The sequence below is a fragment of the Spodoptera frugiperda genome, chromosome 4 (genome assembly GCF_023101765.2).
Source record: "Spodoptera frugiperda isolate SF20-4 chromosome 4, AGI-APGP_CSIRO_Sfru_2.0, whole genome shotgun sequence".
Lineage (NCBI taxonomy): Eukaryota > Metazoa > Arthropoda > Insecta > Lepidoptera > Noctuidae > Spodoptera > Spodoptera frugiperda.
The window spans coordinates 316,961-337,164 of NC_064215.1; the positions used below are offsets into that span (position 1 = coordinate 316,961).

At 36.6% G+C, this 20,204-nt stretch overlaps 1 protein-coding gene across 1 annotated transcript in view; it reads left to right on the forward strand.

Annotated features, from left to right (window-relative positions):
• Positions 1-546: 546 nt before the first annotated feature.
• Positions 547-20,204, forward strand: part of LOC118272641 (GTP-binding protein REM 1) — a 149,276-nt gene continuing 129,618 nt past the window's right edge. The window contains exon 1 of the mRNA XM_035589260.2: positions 547-1,001. Coding sequence (XP_035445153.1) covers positions 572-1,001 — 430 coding nt within the window. The 5' untranslated portion in view covers positions 547-571. The remainder of the gene's footprint in view (positions 1,002-20,204) is intronic.

Here is a 20,204-nt window from a genome sequence, read left to right on the forward strand (position 1 = left end):
CAAATAAGATATTGGCGCGAACCCATGACCTACGTCCGTAAGCCGCGTTACTACCGCGCTACCCACCTCATAACTCAACGCAGTCCATAAACTACTGCCAGTATCAAACGGTTTGAAATGAAACAGAAAGTTCTGCTGCAAATCATCCGAGCACTACACTTCTCCTCTAAATCTCTCGACTTTAAACACAGTTGTTATAAATTTTACAACCGATTGGAATTTTCTTTCCACACTGAAGAAAACGGTAACTAAACAAAGGTGTAAATCAATAAACGTAGGTATCTAATGGCCTAACAAGTTCAGCTCACTGACTCAGAAAGTTGCCTACTCACTGAATAAACTTTGTGTGTTAAACATATCGACCGGCGACCGCAAACAATACACAACTTTTATATTTACATACTGAAACCACTTCTGTGACCATTCATAAAAACAACAGACAATTAGTGACATTTAAAAGAGCACTAATCTTATAATCCGCGATGCAACAAGTAACCGCCCGCCCAGCGCGGCGGTGCGGAGGGAGCCGACGGCGCCCGACACCACTCGACGCTTCAGTATCGTCGCGACCATGGCTACGGACGGACGTACGAAGCGCTCGCAGTCGATATGCGCTCCCGCCTCCGCGAGTATGGAAGCTCTCGCAGCTCCCATGGAGACCACGCCAGCGCCTCGCCGGAGGCCTGCTGCGCGGTCCCAGTCTGCCAGGATCACTGGCGGTCGCTCCGTGAGGCAGCGACGCCAGCAGCAGCAGCAACAACAACTGGATAGAGAAACCAGGACCCGGTACAGCTCGGAGCCTCGTCTCGCTGAGGCTGAGACTCCGCCTCAGGTCCGCAGGCAGGCCTCTGCCCGCCGCCGCCCGCCGCCCGGCCAGCACAACCAGCCGCGGCGCTCCAACGCGTTCCTGGATGTGCCCAGGAACCCGCCGCACCAGCCCGAGGAGGAGCCCGACGAGGACTCGTACCGACTCCGCACGTTCAACATCACGCAGAAAGGAGGTCAGTGCTAGTCAACACGTTCGTTCACCCTCAACTATATTTACACGCGCGAAAGTTAGTGTAACGTCTTTTTTTAATTCGACTTCGAAACGGAAAACTTGGCAGGCGGCCGGCTCGCCTCCTGCGATGACTTGTGAGTGCTCCGATGGAGAAATTTTGCGTAAGACTAATGCGGAAGAACAAGGAGTCACAGAGTCACACCGTGTTGGGAATAAAATTAGGTTAAAAAAGCCATCGTTAAAATATTTTTGTGTCATCGTGAATCATATTGAGCAGTATTTACGACGCCACTATAAATCAAGATACAAGAACGGTTGAGTTTACTTTTGAGGTAAAAATAAATCGGGACGCCCGGAGTGAACACAACAGTACGCTATATCGACGCTAAAACTTTTGAAAACACATCGGATCGGCAATCTTCGCAGCAGTACAATGAGTTTCCGGCGCGTGTTTGAGCGAAGTGTGCGGCTTGAGACAGTGAGACCGGTTGGAGGTGTCCTCGGTTTTCCAATAGCTCGGAGCTTATTTATCAAAACGGCGCGTTTCCGTAAACAAAGGGACGTCGCATCTGTTTAGCATAATGCATATTGAATAGGCACCGCCGGGGGACAATGTCTGTTCGTCTGCGTCGAGATAAAACAACAGTTGGCCGATATTATGACGTATTAGATAGACGCCTGTTGTGTTCAGATCAAACGCGAAGTTTGCAGAAAGCTTTATTTATAAATTCATTGATGTTTTTTCAATAGTCCTAACTCTCAAATGTGAGGTGGGTTCTATGAATATGGACTCGATAAAATTGTTTTAGATACTGCTTCTGAGTAGGTATTTATATCAAAGAATATTTTGTAAGTTCGTTTGTTGGAAATATTCTTAATATAAATAGATATTCTTTGTTAGTTTATTTCGGGTCGAAGTACCAGCTTGGGTCGCGGTGGGTTTTAGTTTAATATTGCGAGTGAAAGTTTTATAGTAGAGCTGTTACTTCTAAAGGTCAGAAGAAGGGTGTCGGTTGCTAAGCGTTGGGTTCGATACTTAGGACGGGCACGGAGCTATTCTTTTTTATTACTTGTAAATTGTCTGTAGTCAGTGATCGTGGTCTGAATTGTAATAAGACTGTGTTTAAAGTGAAATATAAAACCAAAGATCATTTTCCTGTTCCATAAAATTCGAAGGGGGATAATCCAATACATATATTGGATGGATATAAATTTTTACATAATTTATTAACTGTCAATGTCAATGCCATAATTTATCTTGTATATTATGCCATTTATTTAAAGTAGGACAGGTAAATGTTTAATATTAAGCTTTAAGATACTCATGATGTATTTTAAACAGTGTATAAAATATTATAAAAATACCTGAACACCATCTTAAAGAACCTGAAACTGAAAAAACATTTTCACGAAGAACAACAGTCTTCATTTCAAAGTAAAAAGTCTAATGTAAGATTTTGTTTGTGAAAAATTCATGAAATAGCCATTACTGCGGCGGCGATTTTAAAACTTTCAGTAAGTTTTATTTGAATGGAAAAAGGTTTATTTGAATAACATTATACAGTGATATGATATCCCCAAATCCCCTAAAGTACCTAGAAGAAATGATTGCCTTCCCGGGTTGAGCAAAGGATTGCTGAGCTATTTTCCACTTTTCGAAAATTTCTCAGTAACTAGTAGCACGGAGTCTGGAATTGTGCCCAGTATATGGCAATAGGCTCACCCCCTATTACACGGGACTAATAACACAAATAGTGAAAAGTGGGCGTACATTGTACAAGTTGCCGTAAAGTGCACCTCAGCCTATCGCTTCGGGGATAAAAGGTGTGACAATACAGAAGAAAAAAATCTTCAATTATAATACTAGTTAAAACGTAGGCTGAAGGAAAATTTCAATAATCAAAATTGTACAACATTTCTCTCGACTCTAATATCAAACCCAAAACAGAAGGCTTTGAAGTTACTCTCGTAACTCAACCAACGAACCATCCAACTTGACTAATAAGTACAAAACATCTGAAAGTGAACTTTAAACGAACTCCATAAGGGCGAAAATGTAATAAAGTCGAGAAGTCAACTTAATTTTCGAAATAACAAAAATTAATGAGCTAAAAACTCAAGGCAGGATTCTGAGAAGCCTTGGCGAATGTTAGGGAGAAATACTTTCGTTTTAATTGGACATTTGTGGCTTACATTTCAAGTTGATTTTCTTAACTGTAACGAAAATAATTAGTTTATGTTATATGCTAGATTTTGTACTCTAATAATTTTCGGAATAGACCAAAATCTTTTGGTGTTGTGAGCATTGCACCCAATATGTGGCAATAGGTTAGAAAATAAAAATATATATACTAAAGTACCGTAATCTTTCATTTTGTCTTTTAAAAGTAAGATTTTCTCCAGTGTTGTGGGTGGCACACATACAAGAATTGTCTGATTTTCTATAACTTGCGTCAAAAATCGTGAATAATGTGAAGGAACTACTTTCCTAGACTTCACATAAAATGATGCCTTAAAACGAAGAACTAAAAATACAAGTTTCGTTGACTCGAAACGACCTTGGGGTTAAAAAAGGATTCGTAAGTAACTTAGTTTGATCGCTTACTCCGTTCTTAAATACTTTCACAAGTTGACCCAATAGAATCAATTACTAAAACAACCTTTAAATAACTCCTTAAAAGCTTCTAATTGTTTGATCTGAGTGATCGCCATGCAGAATTCTTGAACGTAAATAACTTTCAATTTAACTGAAGAACTCTTCTGAATTTTAATTTAATTCACGATGGAACTAAATTGGCAAAGTTCTTGATCCAATTACATGGGATAAAGGGGCAAATTATGGGACAAAATTGATGATTGAACTATTGCTGAGGGTAAGGGAAGGGTAAACGGTTTTGGAGATATCTGCTGGCATCCGATAGTTGAGGATCAGTTTGAAATAATGACGGGATATTTTCAATTCGAATAAGGTCTATGAGATGGCCTTGGTGTTAAATCGACCAATTCTGAAATATAATGATAATGATCGAAACTTTAGACGTTGGGAGCTGCGGACTACCACCCGGAGCTGCGGACTACCTAGCGGGCTTACCGGGGATCCGGTTCGAAAAGCAGGAGTAGGAACGGGGCGGTTTTTAGTCAGTAAGAGTCTGACACTCCCTCTCGCCTCGCCCAAGGCGAAAGAAGATAATGCATGATATTCCACCTTAAAAAAAAAAAATGTTTGTAAATCATTAATTATGTTATCGGCTTACTTGCGTAACTGTTTGACGAGGAACTTGACTAGTTTTAAGCCATGCTAGAGGCTCATATTCATGAGCAGCATTTTCGGCGCTACGGAAACACAGCAGCAGGTTGATTGTCACTGCGTCGTGTGTTACTTGAGTAAGCCGATAACATTATAATTAATTTAGTATGTCACACAAAAGTTGTAAATCATATTTCTTTTATTAGGTACATACTCGTCGTTTTTATGAAGAATTAAAAATGAACAAACAGTTATTTAAAAAAATGGCAGACTTATCACATTTTGATAAATAAAAATATGGTGGCGTAGTAGCACATTATGTCATGTGTTATACATATACATATCAATTCATAAGAATCTGGAAATGTCTTTGGTATATGGCAATAGGCTCACCACCTATTACATGGGTCTTACAACATAAATTGTGAAAAGTGGGTGTACATTGTACAGTGGCAATACGTGGCATAATGTGCACCTCTGCCTACCCCTTCGGGGATAAAAGGCATGACAATATAGTATACTATTCATAGGTACTTCATCTCTATACAATCTAAAGTGCAAGCTATATAGCCTATAGCCTATATAGGCACTTAAGATACTTGAACAGCTTCAAACAACCCGGTCAGGAGTATGGCTCCTGTACTGTCTCGGTCCGGAAATTAAGCCGGGCCTTTGTGCAGAAGCCTTCCTTTTAACCTCTGGTCTGAGGGGAATTAGATTTTCTACGAATATTAGAGGACTTAGGTTTGATTGTGGCATGGAGATAGCAGTATAGAATACATTTTGACTCGTCCTGTAAATGTCGTAAGAGGCGATTGACAGAGATCGTGCAATAGTGCTCTTTGATAAACTATTTAGACTGCTATCTTGAATCTGCCTGCGAAATGTGGAGATTTTCGCAAACCTTCTAATGTAAAGGAGACCCACAGTTCAGCTGTGGAATGGCCATGGAATTCATCATCATATTTATTCTTATCAGTTCATTCGTGATCATAGCGCTTGCAACAGTGCCGAAATATCGGAAACTCACAGAAATGAATAAACATGGTAAATATCCCATTTTAAGTTCTAATGATATACATATTTATATTCTTGGAAATTCCTTAATTATTTTAAATCGTAAATATTTGCGTTTAGTTTTCATTATACAAAACTTGTTTTTCCTTTTTAGTACAATTTCTGAAAAGGATATTTTTCCTATTATTCTTAGATTTTCCGGTGAATGCTTAAGTACAATTAGATTCATATTTTCAAAGCTTAAATACGTAGCACAGAATTCTGAAATTTTCTTAAAATTAACATTCATGAACAGCTTTGTTAATTAGTTTGACATTTAAAATTGTACCTTGATTATTTTAGCCAAGGGATTTCAGATTCAAGGCTAAAATGTAGTATACTTTATAATATAAAATATAGACTTACAAAACCAAAATCCTCACTGGACTTGCACACAAGCTTATGAGAAATAATATTCACAAATTTTGCGAAAATGTTATATCAAATTATATAAAATAATATCATGATATTCGCAAATGAAAATGTTGAATGCTAGCGACGTGACGAAGCGTTAAAATATTTCAGTATGCGAGAAATATTTTGGAGAAGGGTCAGGTTATATAATTGGCTTAAAGTAACACGTACAGGTTTCACGTGAAAATTAAGCGATAGTAAAAGTTTTGTGGTAGTCGTGTATCATAATAGTGATTATAATGTTCAAACTGACATGTTATATGTTAATCTAGTGTTAATATAGTAGTCTGGAGTTTATTACTAAAATATTTTAAAAAATCTGTTGATTAGTGTGTTTTCATTTCGACTGAATACATTTTTGTCAACATCCTTTCTCTTCCTGCGCTACCGTACTAGTGTTGTAAGAATCCAGTAGCGAGTCTTCAGTAGCTCTCTCTCTCACTTTTTTCTCTCTATGTCTCTCTCTCTCCCTCTCTATCTTTCTCTCTTTCGTTTCTGTCCCAAAATCAAAGCGAAAGAGAGCTAAAAATAATTCCAGTGTAGTGTGAACTGGGCTAATAGAACACACATTTGATAGAAACCGGATAGCAAGTAGTCTAGGACTGAAGTATATGGCTGATAATGATGATGACGATCTAATCTAGATCCTGGCCTACAGGACTTGCAGCGGTTTCAGAGGGCTGTGACAAAATTGTTCCAATTAGAAACAATATCACAGTTTGCTGTGAAATAGCAGCATTCATATTACAACGTATATCATATCCTTAACAATATTAAGTAAAACAATCGAAAAAGTACGTGAATATAAATAAAAAATCTTCAATAAATATAATACGCTCACATATAACCACAATATAAATTCCCTAGGAAAACTATTGAACAATATATTCGTGGTATGAATTACTTACCAGCGTGAACGTGTAAATTATTCGATAGGTAGGAGGATGGGTAGGGACCTAACTTGATACCGTTTTACATAAATGTAGTTGTGAGCCGTCTGTGAGGTATGGGGTATTATAATGTAGGAATATACATACATAATACAGCGTGTAACAAAATACCCATATACATCAAGAAGCACTGAAGAATACAGGTTGAATAGAATCTCTATAGAAAGTTTCAGCTTAAAATACGTTTAAAAAAAATGGTGTCACATAGTTCTTGATTTTATAAATCATACAAACGTGTCACAACACTACAGGGGTCACTCGCTAATTACGAAACATTTGTTATGTTATCTAGAAACCGTGCACTTGAAATGTATACCTCCTTTTTGTTACACCGTGTATATAGGAACAACTATTGAGTATACAGATCTTTTTATATGACTGCCTCGTTGATTGAGTGGTCGCGAGTGCTGCACTACAAGGGGTTCGATTCCCGGGTCGAGCAAATGAGAAACACAAATGGTGATAAGTGAGTGAACATTGTACAGTCGCATTACGTGCCGTAATTTACACCTCTGCCTAACCCATCAGGGATAAAAGGCGTGATGTAGCGTGGCGTTGCAGAAACAAATACATAGGTACATGCACAGTCGAGCAATTTTGTTTTTGTTTTGTTGTTTTTTAATGGTTATGGTTATTATGCATTCCTTCAGAAATATAACCCTTCCTTGGCAGTCGGGTAATAATGATGACTTCAATTAATGTTATGTTTTAAAACCAATACATGAAAGATAATTAATATTGTACGTATTTCTCACAATTACACAATTCAAACACTTTATTAATTAATGAAAATCAAATACCTAACATTTACAATTTAAAATCAATGCAATGAAAGTAATGAAACGGTTGAAACATTGTTTTTATTCAATCAACTCAACTGAAATTGGATCCTGAAACTTCCAATGTTGTTTATCCTGCGGGAGTAGGCACTACGTACACGCTTTTATTATTTTTTCATTAATAACCAATCAATTTTATAACACTAATTATAAATTGGAAGCCATGTTTTAATAGGAACTGATGTGAGTATTTGAATGTTTTGTTAATGAATAAAATGTGTATTTCAAATTATTTTTTATAATACAACCGGCAACGGCAACGCACCTGTGACTCCTCTGGTGTTGCGGGTGTCCATGGGCGGCGCTGATCGCTTACCAACAGGTGACTCGTTTGCCACCTATTCCATAAAAAATAATCATGTCATATCAGTCATAAGACGTCCACTGCTGACCATAGGCCTCCTCCGATGACTTCCAGGTAGGCCGGTTGCAAGCGACCTGCATCCAACATTTTTTTATAGTCTTACTTGTGATATTTTTTAATTTTGGTCATTTGTTTGTTTTTCACTCCTTCACGTCAAAACTGCTAAAGGGATAGGAGTGAAATATGGTTCGGAAATTAAGGTCGTTATCATTGAGGTTAAGTTAGTTTTTCGAAATTATTATTATTTAAAGTATCAGCATAAATGAAGAAAAAAATACAACAATCGGTCCCAAATTGTATAATTCTTTGTTAATACTCAAAACGGCTGAAGGGATCGAGATGGAATTTGGAACAGTGGTAGATCTGGAATAACATAATATAGGCACTCTTTATCCCACGTGAACAAGGGAGAAGCCACTGGCAGAAGCTAACACATAATAATTTAGAAAGTAACTGTGAAAGTCAAAACATTTATTTACTTTAAAGTTATACTTATTCAACAAAATGGCGGTATGCTACTTCAAAAAAGATTTGCAAGCGATTCTTACCAATAAAACTGAGTGTACACACTCATATAAGTTTCCACTTTCTACTTGAGCGGCTTCAAACTTTACGGAACCATTTCAAAGTGTCACTCCAAGTTAGAAAGCACTTTATTTATTATTGCTTAAGGTTTAGATTTGATTTGAAATTATATGTTGTTACATGTGACATTTTACAATTTATATTTTTAAAATTACGACCTGAAATTATAATTTCCTCTTTTTGGAAGTCATGATGAGATGAGTAGGTAAGATATTGCTTTTTGCAAGTTTTAAAGTACTCTTCCATCAGAGATGTGTTATGCTACGTTGCTGTAGATGCGTTTGACTTCCACCAATTATATTTGTTGATACATATAGCATAGCACTAGTGGAAACGAACTCAGCTAAGTTATGTTTTTTATAAAAAAGTTCCGTGCTATAGGTGGTTTACTTACTATCGTTACATCGCATTTACGAGCTGCGAATCTTCCTCGCAAAGCTACATAGCTTAGTTTCAGTGGAAACGGTCACATAGTTTCACAGCTTAGCTGTTACATCTTCGTAGCATAGCAACATAGCATCTCTCTGATGGTAACATAGCAACATAGCACCCCAATTCTTAGACAAGGCAAAACAAGTTCAATTCGACTTTTTATATTTCAAATTCCCAAAACAACTTACTTATAATATTCGACAAAATACCGTGTTTCTCTCTGATTTATTGAGTTGTTCTCAATTAATAAACCCCACCCCTCCCCTGTATGTTTTCATTTAATATATCAAAAGCATTTTTAACTGCTACGTAGGCCCTTAATTGATTACAAACAAGACGACTGTACATACATATATGTCTAATATTCGGTTGCTCGTATATATTATATTGTATGTTATATGTACAGTTGTACAACAAAGTCTCAATAAACCACGCTTGAAATAATCGTCTTCAACCTCCTTTCTTTGAAGTCGGGTAAATAATAAAGTCGGTTGGTTAATATACTAAAACCGGGTCTGCGGACAGCGAACAAGGGTAGCTTGCCGCTCGACCAGAACCAGACCCGTGCGTACGGCGCGTCGCGTTCCGCGTGCGACTCAAAGAGCCAGACCACCATAGATGGGGCCCAGTAGTACTGATTCCCTACCCGAAGCTGCGGGCTGCCTAGCGTGGTTACCAGGGCTCCGGCTCGAAAAGCAGGAGTAGGCACGGGGGAGTATGACACTCACTCTCGCTTCGCCCAGAGGGGTCGGATGGTTTTCCCCCTTCAAAAAATGTAACAAAACACTTTTCTGAAAACTCAATTAAAATCGGTTCAGCTAGTCGTGAGATAATCGCGGCAAAACATACATACTTACATACCGATCAACCTAAGAACCTCAATTTTTTGTTGAAGTCGGTTAAAAAGTTATTTTATCGTCCTTAAATGATAGCAAACAAGATCGTACACACAATATTCGGTTACTCGTGTGTTGTACGGAAAATTTGTAGACCATACAAATATTGGGAGAATTCGCGAGTGTGTGACGTGTAAACAAAATGTCCACCCACTACATGGAAAATACCATTGAGACTATAAATTGCATTTATAAACTTTAATTGTACAGATTTATTTCATAATTGTTTTATTAATCGATGACTAAAGCATGACTACTGCTGATGTTGGATTCATTTGGATTGGGTAAGAGCACGATGTCTGGAAACAAGTCTGGAAACTGTACCGTTAGTACAAGTTTGTTTTACTTTTAACAAAAATAAAACGAGAGTGCCTAGCACTGATTGGCCGGTTCGAATGATCCAACCAATCAGAGCGAACGCGTTCTTATTTCAATCTCGTAAAACGTAAAACAAACTCGTACTAAGCCCTCTGAAAATGGACTTACTCCATGTTATATGAGACACATAACATAACTTTTTTTTATAGTATAAGCCGATAAATGAGCAGACGGCTCACCTGATGGTAAGCAATCGCTCATAGACACCCGAAACATTAGAGGCGTTACAAGTGCCTTGCTTTGCATTTTGGGCTTTGGAATTTAAGTGCTGTATACCTAGAGTAAAAATAGTAAAGCTATGTAAAATAACCTAACAGATTCTTTCGTTGCATGCCGGATATTGGATTTTCTAAAAGAGCTCTGAAGTCCGTCCACTCTGATCTTGAATACGGAAATACGGCCTCTTGGCTCTTCAATCCGATATCTCTTGAAGTATAGAATTGATCTTATGTATTTAACTACCTTCTGCCAGTGGCTTCGACCGCTTTTTCGTTGGATAAACGTATCCTATCGCTCAAGTCAGCTAATACCCTGTCTGTATACCAAATTCCATCAAAATCCGTTCAGTAGTTTCAGCGTGATTGACGGACAAAATCAGAACAAACAAATTTTTACATTTTACTATTAGTGTGATATATCAAAACCAAGCCTTAACGAAACTGGAGTTGCAAACTGGCTAGCGGGATTACCGGGGCTCCGGCTCGAAAAGCTGGAGTAGAAGGGGTGATTTTTAGTCAGTAAGAGTCTGACACTCCCTCTCGCCTCGCTCAAGGCGGGAGAAGACATTGGGTGATTTTCCCCCCTTAAAAAAAACGTAAACGAAAATCCTACAGAAAATAATGTATTAATTTCAAATGTAAATGAAAACTGTAACGTTTCAAACAAGTTGATGCGATTAATATTCTATGTGACCACATTAAGTTGACAAGCTCGCTACACACACAAATGCCCGCGGAAAGGAAAACACCTCCGCGATACATTTATAATTCATTCTAAGCGAGCGTTTGAAGAAACATTTTATTTTAACGCCATCTAGCGGTGTAAGTGTTAAAGTGTTGTGCGAAAAATTTGATTTCTATGATTGGAGTGGCTATTTAGTTGGATAGTTAAATGTGTGATTACGGAGTTGTCTTGGTGTCTGGTATTCAGACTGACTAAGAAAGTGCTATTAGATTATATGATTTTCATTTCAGATTTCAAAGTTATGTTTTGTAGAAGTTACCTCATAATATTTTGACAACAAAAATTGTAACTCTGAGTTGAAGAAATATTTTCAACTAGCTTCTACCAGCAGTTTCACCCGCGTTCTTATGAGATAAAAAGTTTCCTATCATCCAAATCAGCTAATACCCTGTCTGTTTATCAAATTTCATCAAAATCCGTTCAGTAGTTTCAGCTTAATTAATAGACATGTTTGTTTGTCCTAACAAACCAAACAAACTTTCACATTTATTAATATTATAGTGTGATAAACCACAGGACCAAGAACTGGTCCACTGGTGACCTCCATTTTTTATCGATTTATAACAAGACCTAGATGATATATAGCTGTTATACCTATATCTCTGCTTACCCTACCCAGGCGTTAAACCCATCCGCCATAATCACAGACACTTAAACTTTTATTCACGTCGTAACACAGCTGTGGACACAAACCTCAAATAATAACACGTCACTAAAGTAACAAGCCGTAAAGATATACTTTTATATGATATATATTTTATATACTAGCTTCTGCCAACGGCTTCACCTGTAGATTGGGGATAAAAATCATCTCATGTGTTACTCCAAAACATAATCTAACTCTGTACCAAATTGGTAGCTTTTTCGTGAAATTCATTCGTTGTTATATTCTCCTATTCTATAGTAATTGAGGAATCAAAAGTAATCTATTATCGTATTCTCACACCTCTTATTCCAGAAGGGGTAGGCAGAAAGTAGATATTAAGGCACGCAATGCCACTGTACACCCACTTTTCACCGTTTATGTTATAATTCCTATGTAATAGGAGATGAGCTTATTGCCTTTAACCAACCACAATTCCAGACTCCGTGCTTTTATTGAAAATTTTCGATAATCGAAAAAAGTCCAGCAATACTTTGTCCGACCCGGAAATCAAGCCAGAGACGTCTTGCCCCCACTCGACCAACGAGAAAGTCTATTACTCCCTGAAAAATAATGTTTCCAAATAGTGAAATAATTTTTCAAACCGGTCAAATGGTTTTGGTGATTATTCGGTACAAACAAACGATCAAATCGTTCTTCTTTATATAGCAAATGTGGGGTAAAATATAAGCCAAAAAGATACAATTGTATACAATACAAGTATTTTTTATAGGTACCTGTGTAGGGTAAAAATATAATATTGCGGGACAAAGGACCAGGTAGGGGGTAATCTGGTCTTTTGTCATTTTTATGATTAAAAGGTTTTATGAAAATGGCTGACAATAAATTGAGTTACGATTTTATTAAGGAAGTAATGTTATTATGTGTTGATGATTAATATAAAGTTACTAGTTTTAGTCCTTGAAAAGTAGATAAAAAAACTTTGAGATTAGGATTAGGATTTTCCCCACATTAGGATTTTCTCCTGTGTCGTGGGTGCGTTTTCAAACATACAAGTTGTGGATTACACAAAGAATTGCGTGCGGGAATCTAACACATTCCACGGCAGCCAGTTGCCCAGCTGCGCCAGGCGTGCAGTCAAAATGTCGTCGCGACGAAATCGTTAGGTATTATAATAAGACAGATTGTAGACTAATCCTCCTCTAATTTTAACCTCAAGAATTGAGTCAGAGAATGGAATCAAATCAGCCACGTCCACTGCTGAACATCACCCAATGACTCCCAGATCACTACATAGTATAAAACAAAGTCGCTTTTTATGTCCCTATTTTCCTTTGTATCTTTAAAACTACGCAACGGATTTTGATGTGGTTATTTTAACAGATAGAGTGATTCAAGAAGAAGATTTATATGTATATTACACGGATAATATATCACCATTGCACCCATGCGAAGCTGGGCGGGTCTCTAGTATAGACATAATAAAATTATGCTTCACAACAAGCCACTCTTGTTCGTAGATGGAACATCAAATAAAAGAAATATATACAAATAATACTAAGACATTTAAATCCAACATGTAGACGACACAGATCTTACGAAATTCCCACGAAATTAATCTTAACTTAACTTACAAAAGCCTTTGGCAATAAAAAAATCTTGTCATCGTTTTCAGAAGACGATTCCATTTCGTAATTATGGACGAGATCCGAAACGTTTTGCTTTAGGCGAATGAGTGAATAGAAATCGATTTCGTCCCAATTGTGAATTATAAAATGTGCTTGTTTGACGCGAAAAGATGTGATATTATTATGTTTTTTTGTTTGAAATGGTTTCTTTTATCAAAAATGGTCTCAAGAATTTTCTTATATGTATGTAGTAGGTAATATAATTTAATTTTTTCATGTTTTCTGCGTCTGAAATTACCTTACAACATAAAATCATGTCTTAATTCTCAAAGGCGTAGACAAGAGGTGTTTTACCGAGTAACACTCATTTTTTATTACTAAGTTACCAGTAATATCCGGTACTGCGGACTACCTAGTAGGTTTACCGGGGCTCCGGCTCGAAAAGCAGGAGTAGGAATGGGGTGGTTTTTAGTCAACCGAGTCTGACACTCCCTCTCGCCTCGCCCAAGGCGGGAGAAGTCAATGGATGATTTCCCCCCCCTAAAAAAAGTTACTAGTAATATCACAGGATACAATTACAATTTCCAAACTATTGGAGAAACTGTTTGTTGATGAAAGATGTATTCAATTACTTGAACTCTACTAAGTTTGGACCTGGTTATCAAATAAATAAATACTTTGATTTGATGGTAAATTGTTAGACAAATAAAATGCCTAACACAGCAGTACGAGCTGCTTGTGCACGCATGAATCTATACGATTGAAGTCGACATTTACGACATCTGCGGCCATAGTAAGAAACATTGACAAATGTATTCTACCACCTTTACCATAAGGTCGAGTTTGATAATCAAATAAATAAATGATTTGTCAGATTGTTAGGTACATTGTCAGGGTATACTACAAAGTTTTACCCCTAACTTTGTAGTACACACGACTACACAGCAAGCTATGGAAATCCAGTATAACCTGACCGTTGAAAGCACGGAAAGATTATAATAAGCAAGACCACGATAAACTGGTTTTGTATACCTTAATATGTAGCCTGTATACAACAGACCAACGGACTTACACTATTAACTAGTGTCAAAGAAACTTCCTTATATCGGTAAACAAACTTTAGACAGTGACAGTGATTGGGCTAACAAGCCTTAATACTACACGAGCGCCACCTACGAACAGCGAAAACGAAAACGAAAACTTACATTACCAAAAGGGTTTTGTTAACTAACTGATACTATTTCGGTTCCTTGTAACATGAATACTTTACCTTTGATATTCATTGAACCTTGTAACTATTGTTTTTAAGGTTCATTATGCTTTGATTATTAGTGATGTTTGATCAAACAGAAACTGACGGGTAGACTAAACAAATGTGATTCTTAAATGTGTTACAGATTTTTTTGTGATTGTAAATGACACACATTTTTAATGTTTGATTTTCTTACATTATTGACTTACGTTTAATGTAATACTGCTAAAACGATCTTGTTTGTGGGATATCTGTTAGTCATTAGGAGATGCCTATGTGATGCTTGAATATTCAGACAGATTATTTCTTTTCTGAACCAACCAATCACAGCGCCGAACACGCATTCGTTTCGATCTCGTTAAACGTAAAGTAAACTCGTACTAAGAACTCTGGTTTTGAAACTTTTATCAAATTAAACATCACATTAATAGTATTTTTTTTAATTATCTTTAGATTTGAAAGCCAAATGACATCCACTTAGACCTTCGAATAATAATAACATTAAAAGATATGAAGAGAAATTAAGGAAGCCGCCCCTAATTAAGAATTAGCGAGTCCATTTCGAATGAAAACACCTAATTTTGAACAGCTAAGAGGACACGAAAATACGCCCACGAAAGGGAAAATTTCACTTTTTTTAAGCTTGTCCAGTTACGCATGATGAGAAAAACCCGTTGTTTGTTTGTTTTTCCGTTGAAACTGAAAATGATTTGACATATTCAGAAACAGATGACGTTGTGCTAATGTTTTTTTTTTACTGTTACATACAGAACCCACATCATAAGGGTTGTTCGAAATGTCGACCCGAAAGTTGCGTGGATCCAGAATATTATGAGCGGTGAACGTGACTTCGCCCAACTTTTATTTCAAGGTTTTTTTATTCCATGCTACATAGAAATCATGCAATATTTTTTGCGTACCGAAAGAGTTTGGGAAAAGTTACTTTTCAGTAGTTTTTGGTGTTAGTATCGTTTAATAGAGGGGTGAATATTATTGGTATTGTGAATAAGTTCAACAGAGAAACTGTATTACACTGCGGAAAGATTTTAAATAACATTTTCGTCTTTATCAATTCAAAAAATGATTTTGGAAGCATTGTAAAAAAATCAATTAAGTATTGAGACTTCTAGACTCTAGATTCTCAGTTCTGGACCAACGAGGCGGTCCAAACAAGACGAAAGAAATCTTAAATCCTGCGGAGCCGGACCGAAGGACCAACTTTTAACTCGCCAATTATTTCACATCACTTATAAACCATAAAGTTGAACCATGACTGCTAAGTTAAAGATCACGAACATTATATTAATTAATCTAGTATTATAATTTATCATCGAGCCACACAGCCACGTGACTTTGGCGGCCATCATTAATCTGTCCATTGAAAAGATTCTCAATTTTATTGCCAAATAATAAAGTAGTTTATCGTTAAATCGAAGGGTGTTACGTGAGTGTTACTGAGAATTTTGGTTTTGGAAATTATAAAATCAAGGATATCTTTTTGTCTAAAACTTACTTCATGACATATTTCATAAATTTTGTGTATACGCGATTAGAAAACCATATATTTTTGTCTACTAGGGACTAGCTACTATAGACAAAAAGATTACAGTGTGATATCAAGGTGACTATCTACAAAAACGTTTCTCAAAAAAATTCTCAGAAAGCAAAAAGCTTTTTTACAGCACACATGGTATCGTTTAGTAAATCCGGTGAAAACAAAAATATAAATAATACCATCATGGCGCCTCATCTGCCAAATAATATTATAATAACAGTTTTATACTGACTCATTCGAATTATTTGTTTTCGAATTACTTTGACGTAACCAATGGCCTTCAGATGTCATAAGAATACGAAATTTCGTTGCGTTTTTCTATATATTTTGAGGTTAGTTTTTGGCTTTTTAGTCTTGGCTTTCATGTAAATGTTCTGTCATTTTGATTGAGTGGTTGTGAAAGCAAGTAATGGACATAAATCGCCCTTACTTAGGGCTTGAATAAAAGTATTGTGATTTTTCTTGCATATCGTGTGGCTCGGAGGTTTAAGACGTTCGCTTCTCATGCATGAGGGTTTGAAACCTACCAACGGCAAGTACCAATGTGATTTGACCACTGACAATCGGCGAAGGAAAACATCGTGAGGAAACCTGGGCTCATAATTTCTAATAATAAGTTTGAAATCCCCAATGAGGAAACGTGGTGATTAATGCTCAAATCTTCTCCGTGTGAGAAGAAGTCAGCAGTGGCCACTTTTAGGCTGTTGAGTGGTGGTTTTTCTATTTTTTTAACCACTTTTTACTGTTATATAATAGGGATATTATAACAATATTCTAAACACCCATTTACGAGTAATATATCCTCGAAAAGTTTCATGAGTGACATTTTTGGTACTACTTACGGTCCGAAAAATGTTTATAAATGGGACGTCTGAAGATAAATGGTACCTTAAATATCAGAGATGTCATACATATTTTCCAAAATAATTCATTTATATTTCTGGAAGGCATTAGTTTTGTTTTGATCCTTGTCCACACTACTGTAGATCTTGGCTTACAAGAAACGTAGCTGTTGACTATTTAGTTTCGTTCGTTCAGAAGAAAATGAAGGGATGCCTGGGACAAAGTAAATGGCCCTTTTTTGAGGGGGAAAATCATCCAATGACTTTTCCCGTCTTGGGCGAGGCGGGAGGGAGTGTCAGACTCTTACTTACTAAAAACCACCCCGTTCCTACTCCTACTTTTCGAACCGGAGCCCCGGTAAACCCGCTAGGTAGTCCGCAGCTCCGGATCAGGCATCTGCCCTACTGGGCCACATCTGAAATAAATGGCCCTAAAAGGCGAATGATAGCATAATTTTCAACTCCTATTTGCAACAACCAACCACACAATTTGTACATTGAATAAAACACAAAAATTTAAGGTAACACGATTGTTTAATAGGCAGAATGCTTCACAAATAGAACAGGCCAGTCCTGCCCAATAAAAGTTTCGTGTCGCTTAACATCAAGTTGGAAAACTCATTATAAGTTCTCTCCTGAAGGTAATCTTGGAAGAATCTTTGGGTCACAATATAGAAAAAAAAAACTCCTTTTCCTTGCATGCTCTTTCCATACAGATATTATGATCGTAAGCGGAGGGGCCGCAAATGAGATTTTGTTCACGGATTTCTTAGTGTTGAATTTTTTTCGGTGAAGTTTCTATAGTTTTTGGGTCGATGTAACTGACTGTATGATTTTGCTTTACGTTTAAAGTAATCGAAACGAGAGCGTGGCGTTCTGATTGGCCGGCTCAAATAAATCAACCAATCAGAAATAGTGTACTAGTTTGTAGAAATGTTGGACTATTTTAATTATTTTGATGTATAGTCTTTACAAAAAGCCTATGTATAAATTCTCAGGTGGTTCGTATTTATTTATTAAATAAGAAATCACCACAATCTAATAAAACTTCTTTACGGCCCACATTATTTTTAAGTCATGTTGTGTCCCTAAAGCTTTTTCTAAGTCAGAAAAATAATATGCTGAAAACCGCATCAAAATCTGTTCAGCCAAACGCGAGAACGTCCTCTTTTTTGAAGTACGATAAAAATCTTTCAAATTAAACCGCACATTGCTTAAAAAGAGACAGAATTAAAACAAATCTTACATCTCATTCTAACATCTTATCAGGAAACGAATTACTTACGCGCAACATGACTTAGCAATAATTCTTCAAATCCCCAGCGAGCCCTTTCAAATAGATGGGGTTGTTGTGTACCCCAAGTTTACAACCAGGGCTACTAAATATAGCCAAGGGGGAATGCGACTTGTGGTTGCCAAGTTCTGTACCATAAAAGGTGAGATAAGAATAGAAAGTTTTAGATTTTATTAAAAAGTATATAATAAGATTATGTTGTAGAATCATCAATATTTACTTAGAACGTTTTTTTGACATGGAAGCGTTTCAAAAATTTATTAAAAGTAAGATGATATACTCAAATAAATGTATGATAACCAATAAACATCTTAGGTAACAAATTACAAAAGGGATGATGACGGAGTACGAAAATTAAATATCAAATTACTCCGTCAGATAATGAAACGATGACGTCATTCGATATTTCAAATCGATATACCTATCTTCGAAAGTATTTGTTTCCCTAGGAAATCAAAAATTGCGTGTCTAATATTTTAAAATCATCTACAAGACGGTCATTAAAATATAAATTAGTCATCTACCGTATTACACAAGATACATTAAAAAAAAAATGATGGTGATTATAAAGCTGATTACATAAATGAAAAAAGAATAAGAATAAGAATAAGAATAAATTTATTAATGAACTTCACAATCATCATGGTCTTATACTGTATCACAATAATTTGTTTAATTTTGGTGTTGTCATCAAGTGTATCGGTAGCCCCCAAACTAGGATAATCCTGTATCTTGGGGACTTGAGTTGAGACATCTTGAGTACATTATTAGGTAGGACTATTGAGTGAATCTAAATTACAGCGAAATTGATAGGTATTAAAGAAAAATTAATATTTCAAATAATTATAGTAGATAACATAATTCCAAATTTTCTCGAGGAACCCTAAGCTGCCAAGATTAAGATCATCGGCTAAGCGCCCCATAGCCACAAAGTTACTGACTGTTTACGATGTTCAGTGCACATTTATCGAGGGAACTGGGTAGTATCGGATTCAATTTCCTGTTTGCCCCTAATCACGGGCCTAATCATACAATTAGGGTGAACGATAAAACATGAAACCTCGACTTAATTATAATTCTGTGGTTAATTCTGATGGATTGTTGTAATATAGCCTTTTAAGCTAGGTGACAGCGGATTTGGCGTTCTAAGATTTTAAGTTAACAATATAGGTATATTAAACCATACAATTGTAATGTGGTCTACTTCTTTTTAATTTTTTGAAACGTTGCCCCACACTACGATTTTCCTGTATCGTGGATGCGTTTACTAACATACAAGTTCACATACACATGACACCCAGACCCGAAGCAACAATTTGTGGATTACTCAAAGAGTTGATCCGTGCGGGAATCGAACTCGCTACACGTTACGCGGTAACCGTATAAAATGTTATGTAGCCTGTAATAATAATGATTAATATAAAAATAATACCCTAAGAAAAAGTGGAAAAGAAATAATTAATACATCAACGGGACATTCACTGATAAAAAGTATTTTTATATTTGTTTTATTTCTGAAAATATTTTCATCACCAACAAACTGCTTGTTACAGCCCACAGCTGGACTTCTCTACATAAGAAAGGTTCCCACAACCTCTACGTTTCATTCGCGTTGGAAATATAATTAGTTCAGTACTATTTACAAAATCTCATACTCCTTTTTTAAGATAAATTATTTCACTATCTAACATAGCTCTTTGGAACCATACAAGAAAACTATCGGGAGTAACAAAATCAGTTTGACATTCCGTAAAAAGACGTGGCGAGTCGATAAGAATGGGTCAGTATTCAGGGCATGTGTCAACCCTGCAATGTGTTTAGGACAAGGTCGTCCCTTTTATCCAATGCCTTAGAAGTTAGAATTGTTCAGGGCTATTGAAAACCTTTATCAGAATCTCGTGCCCA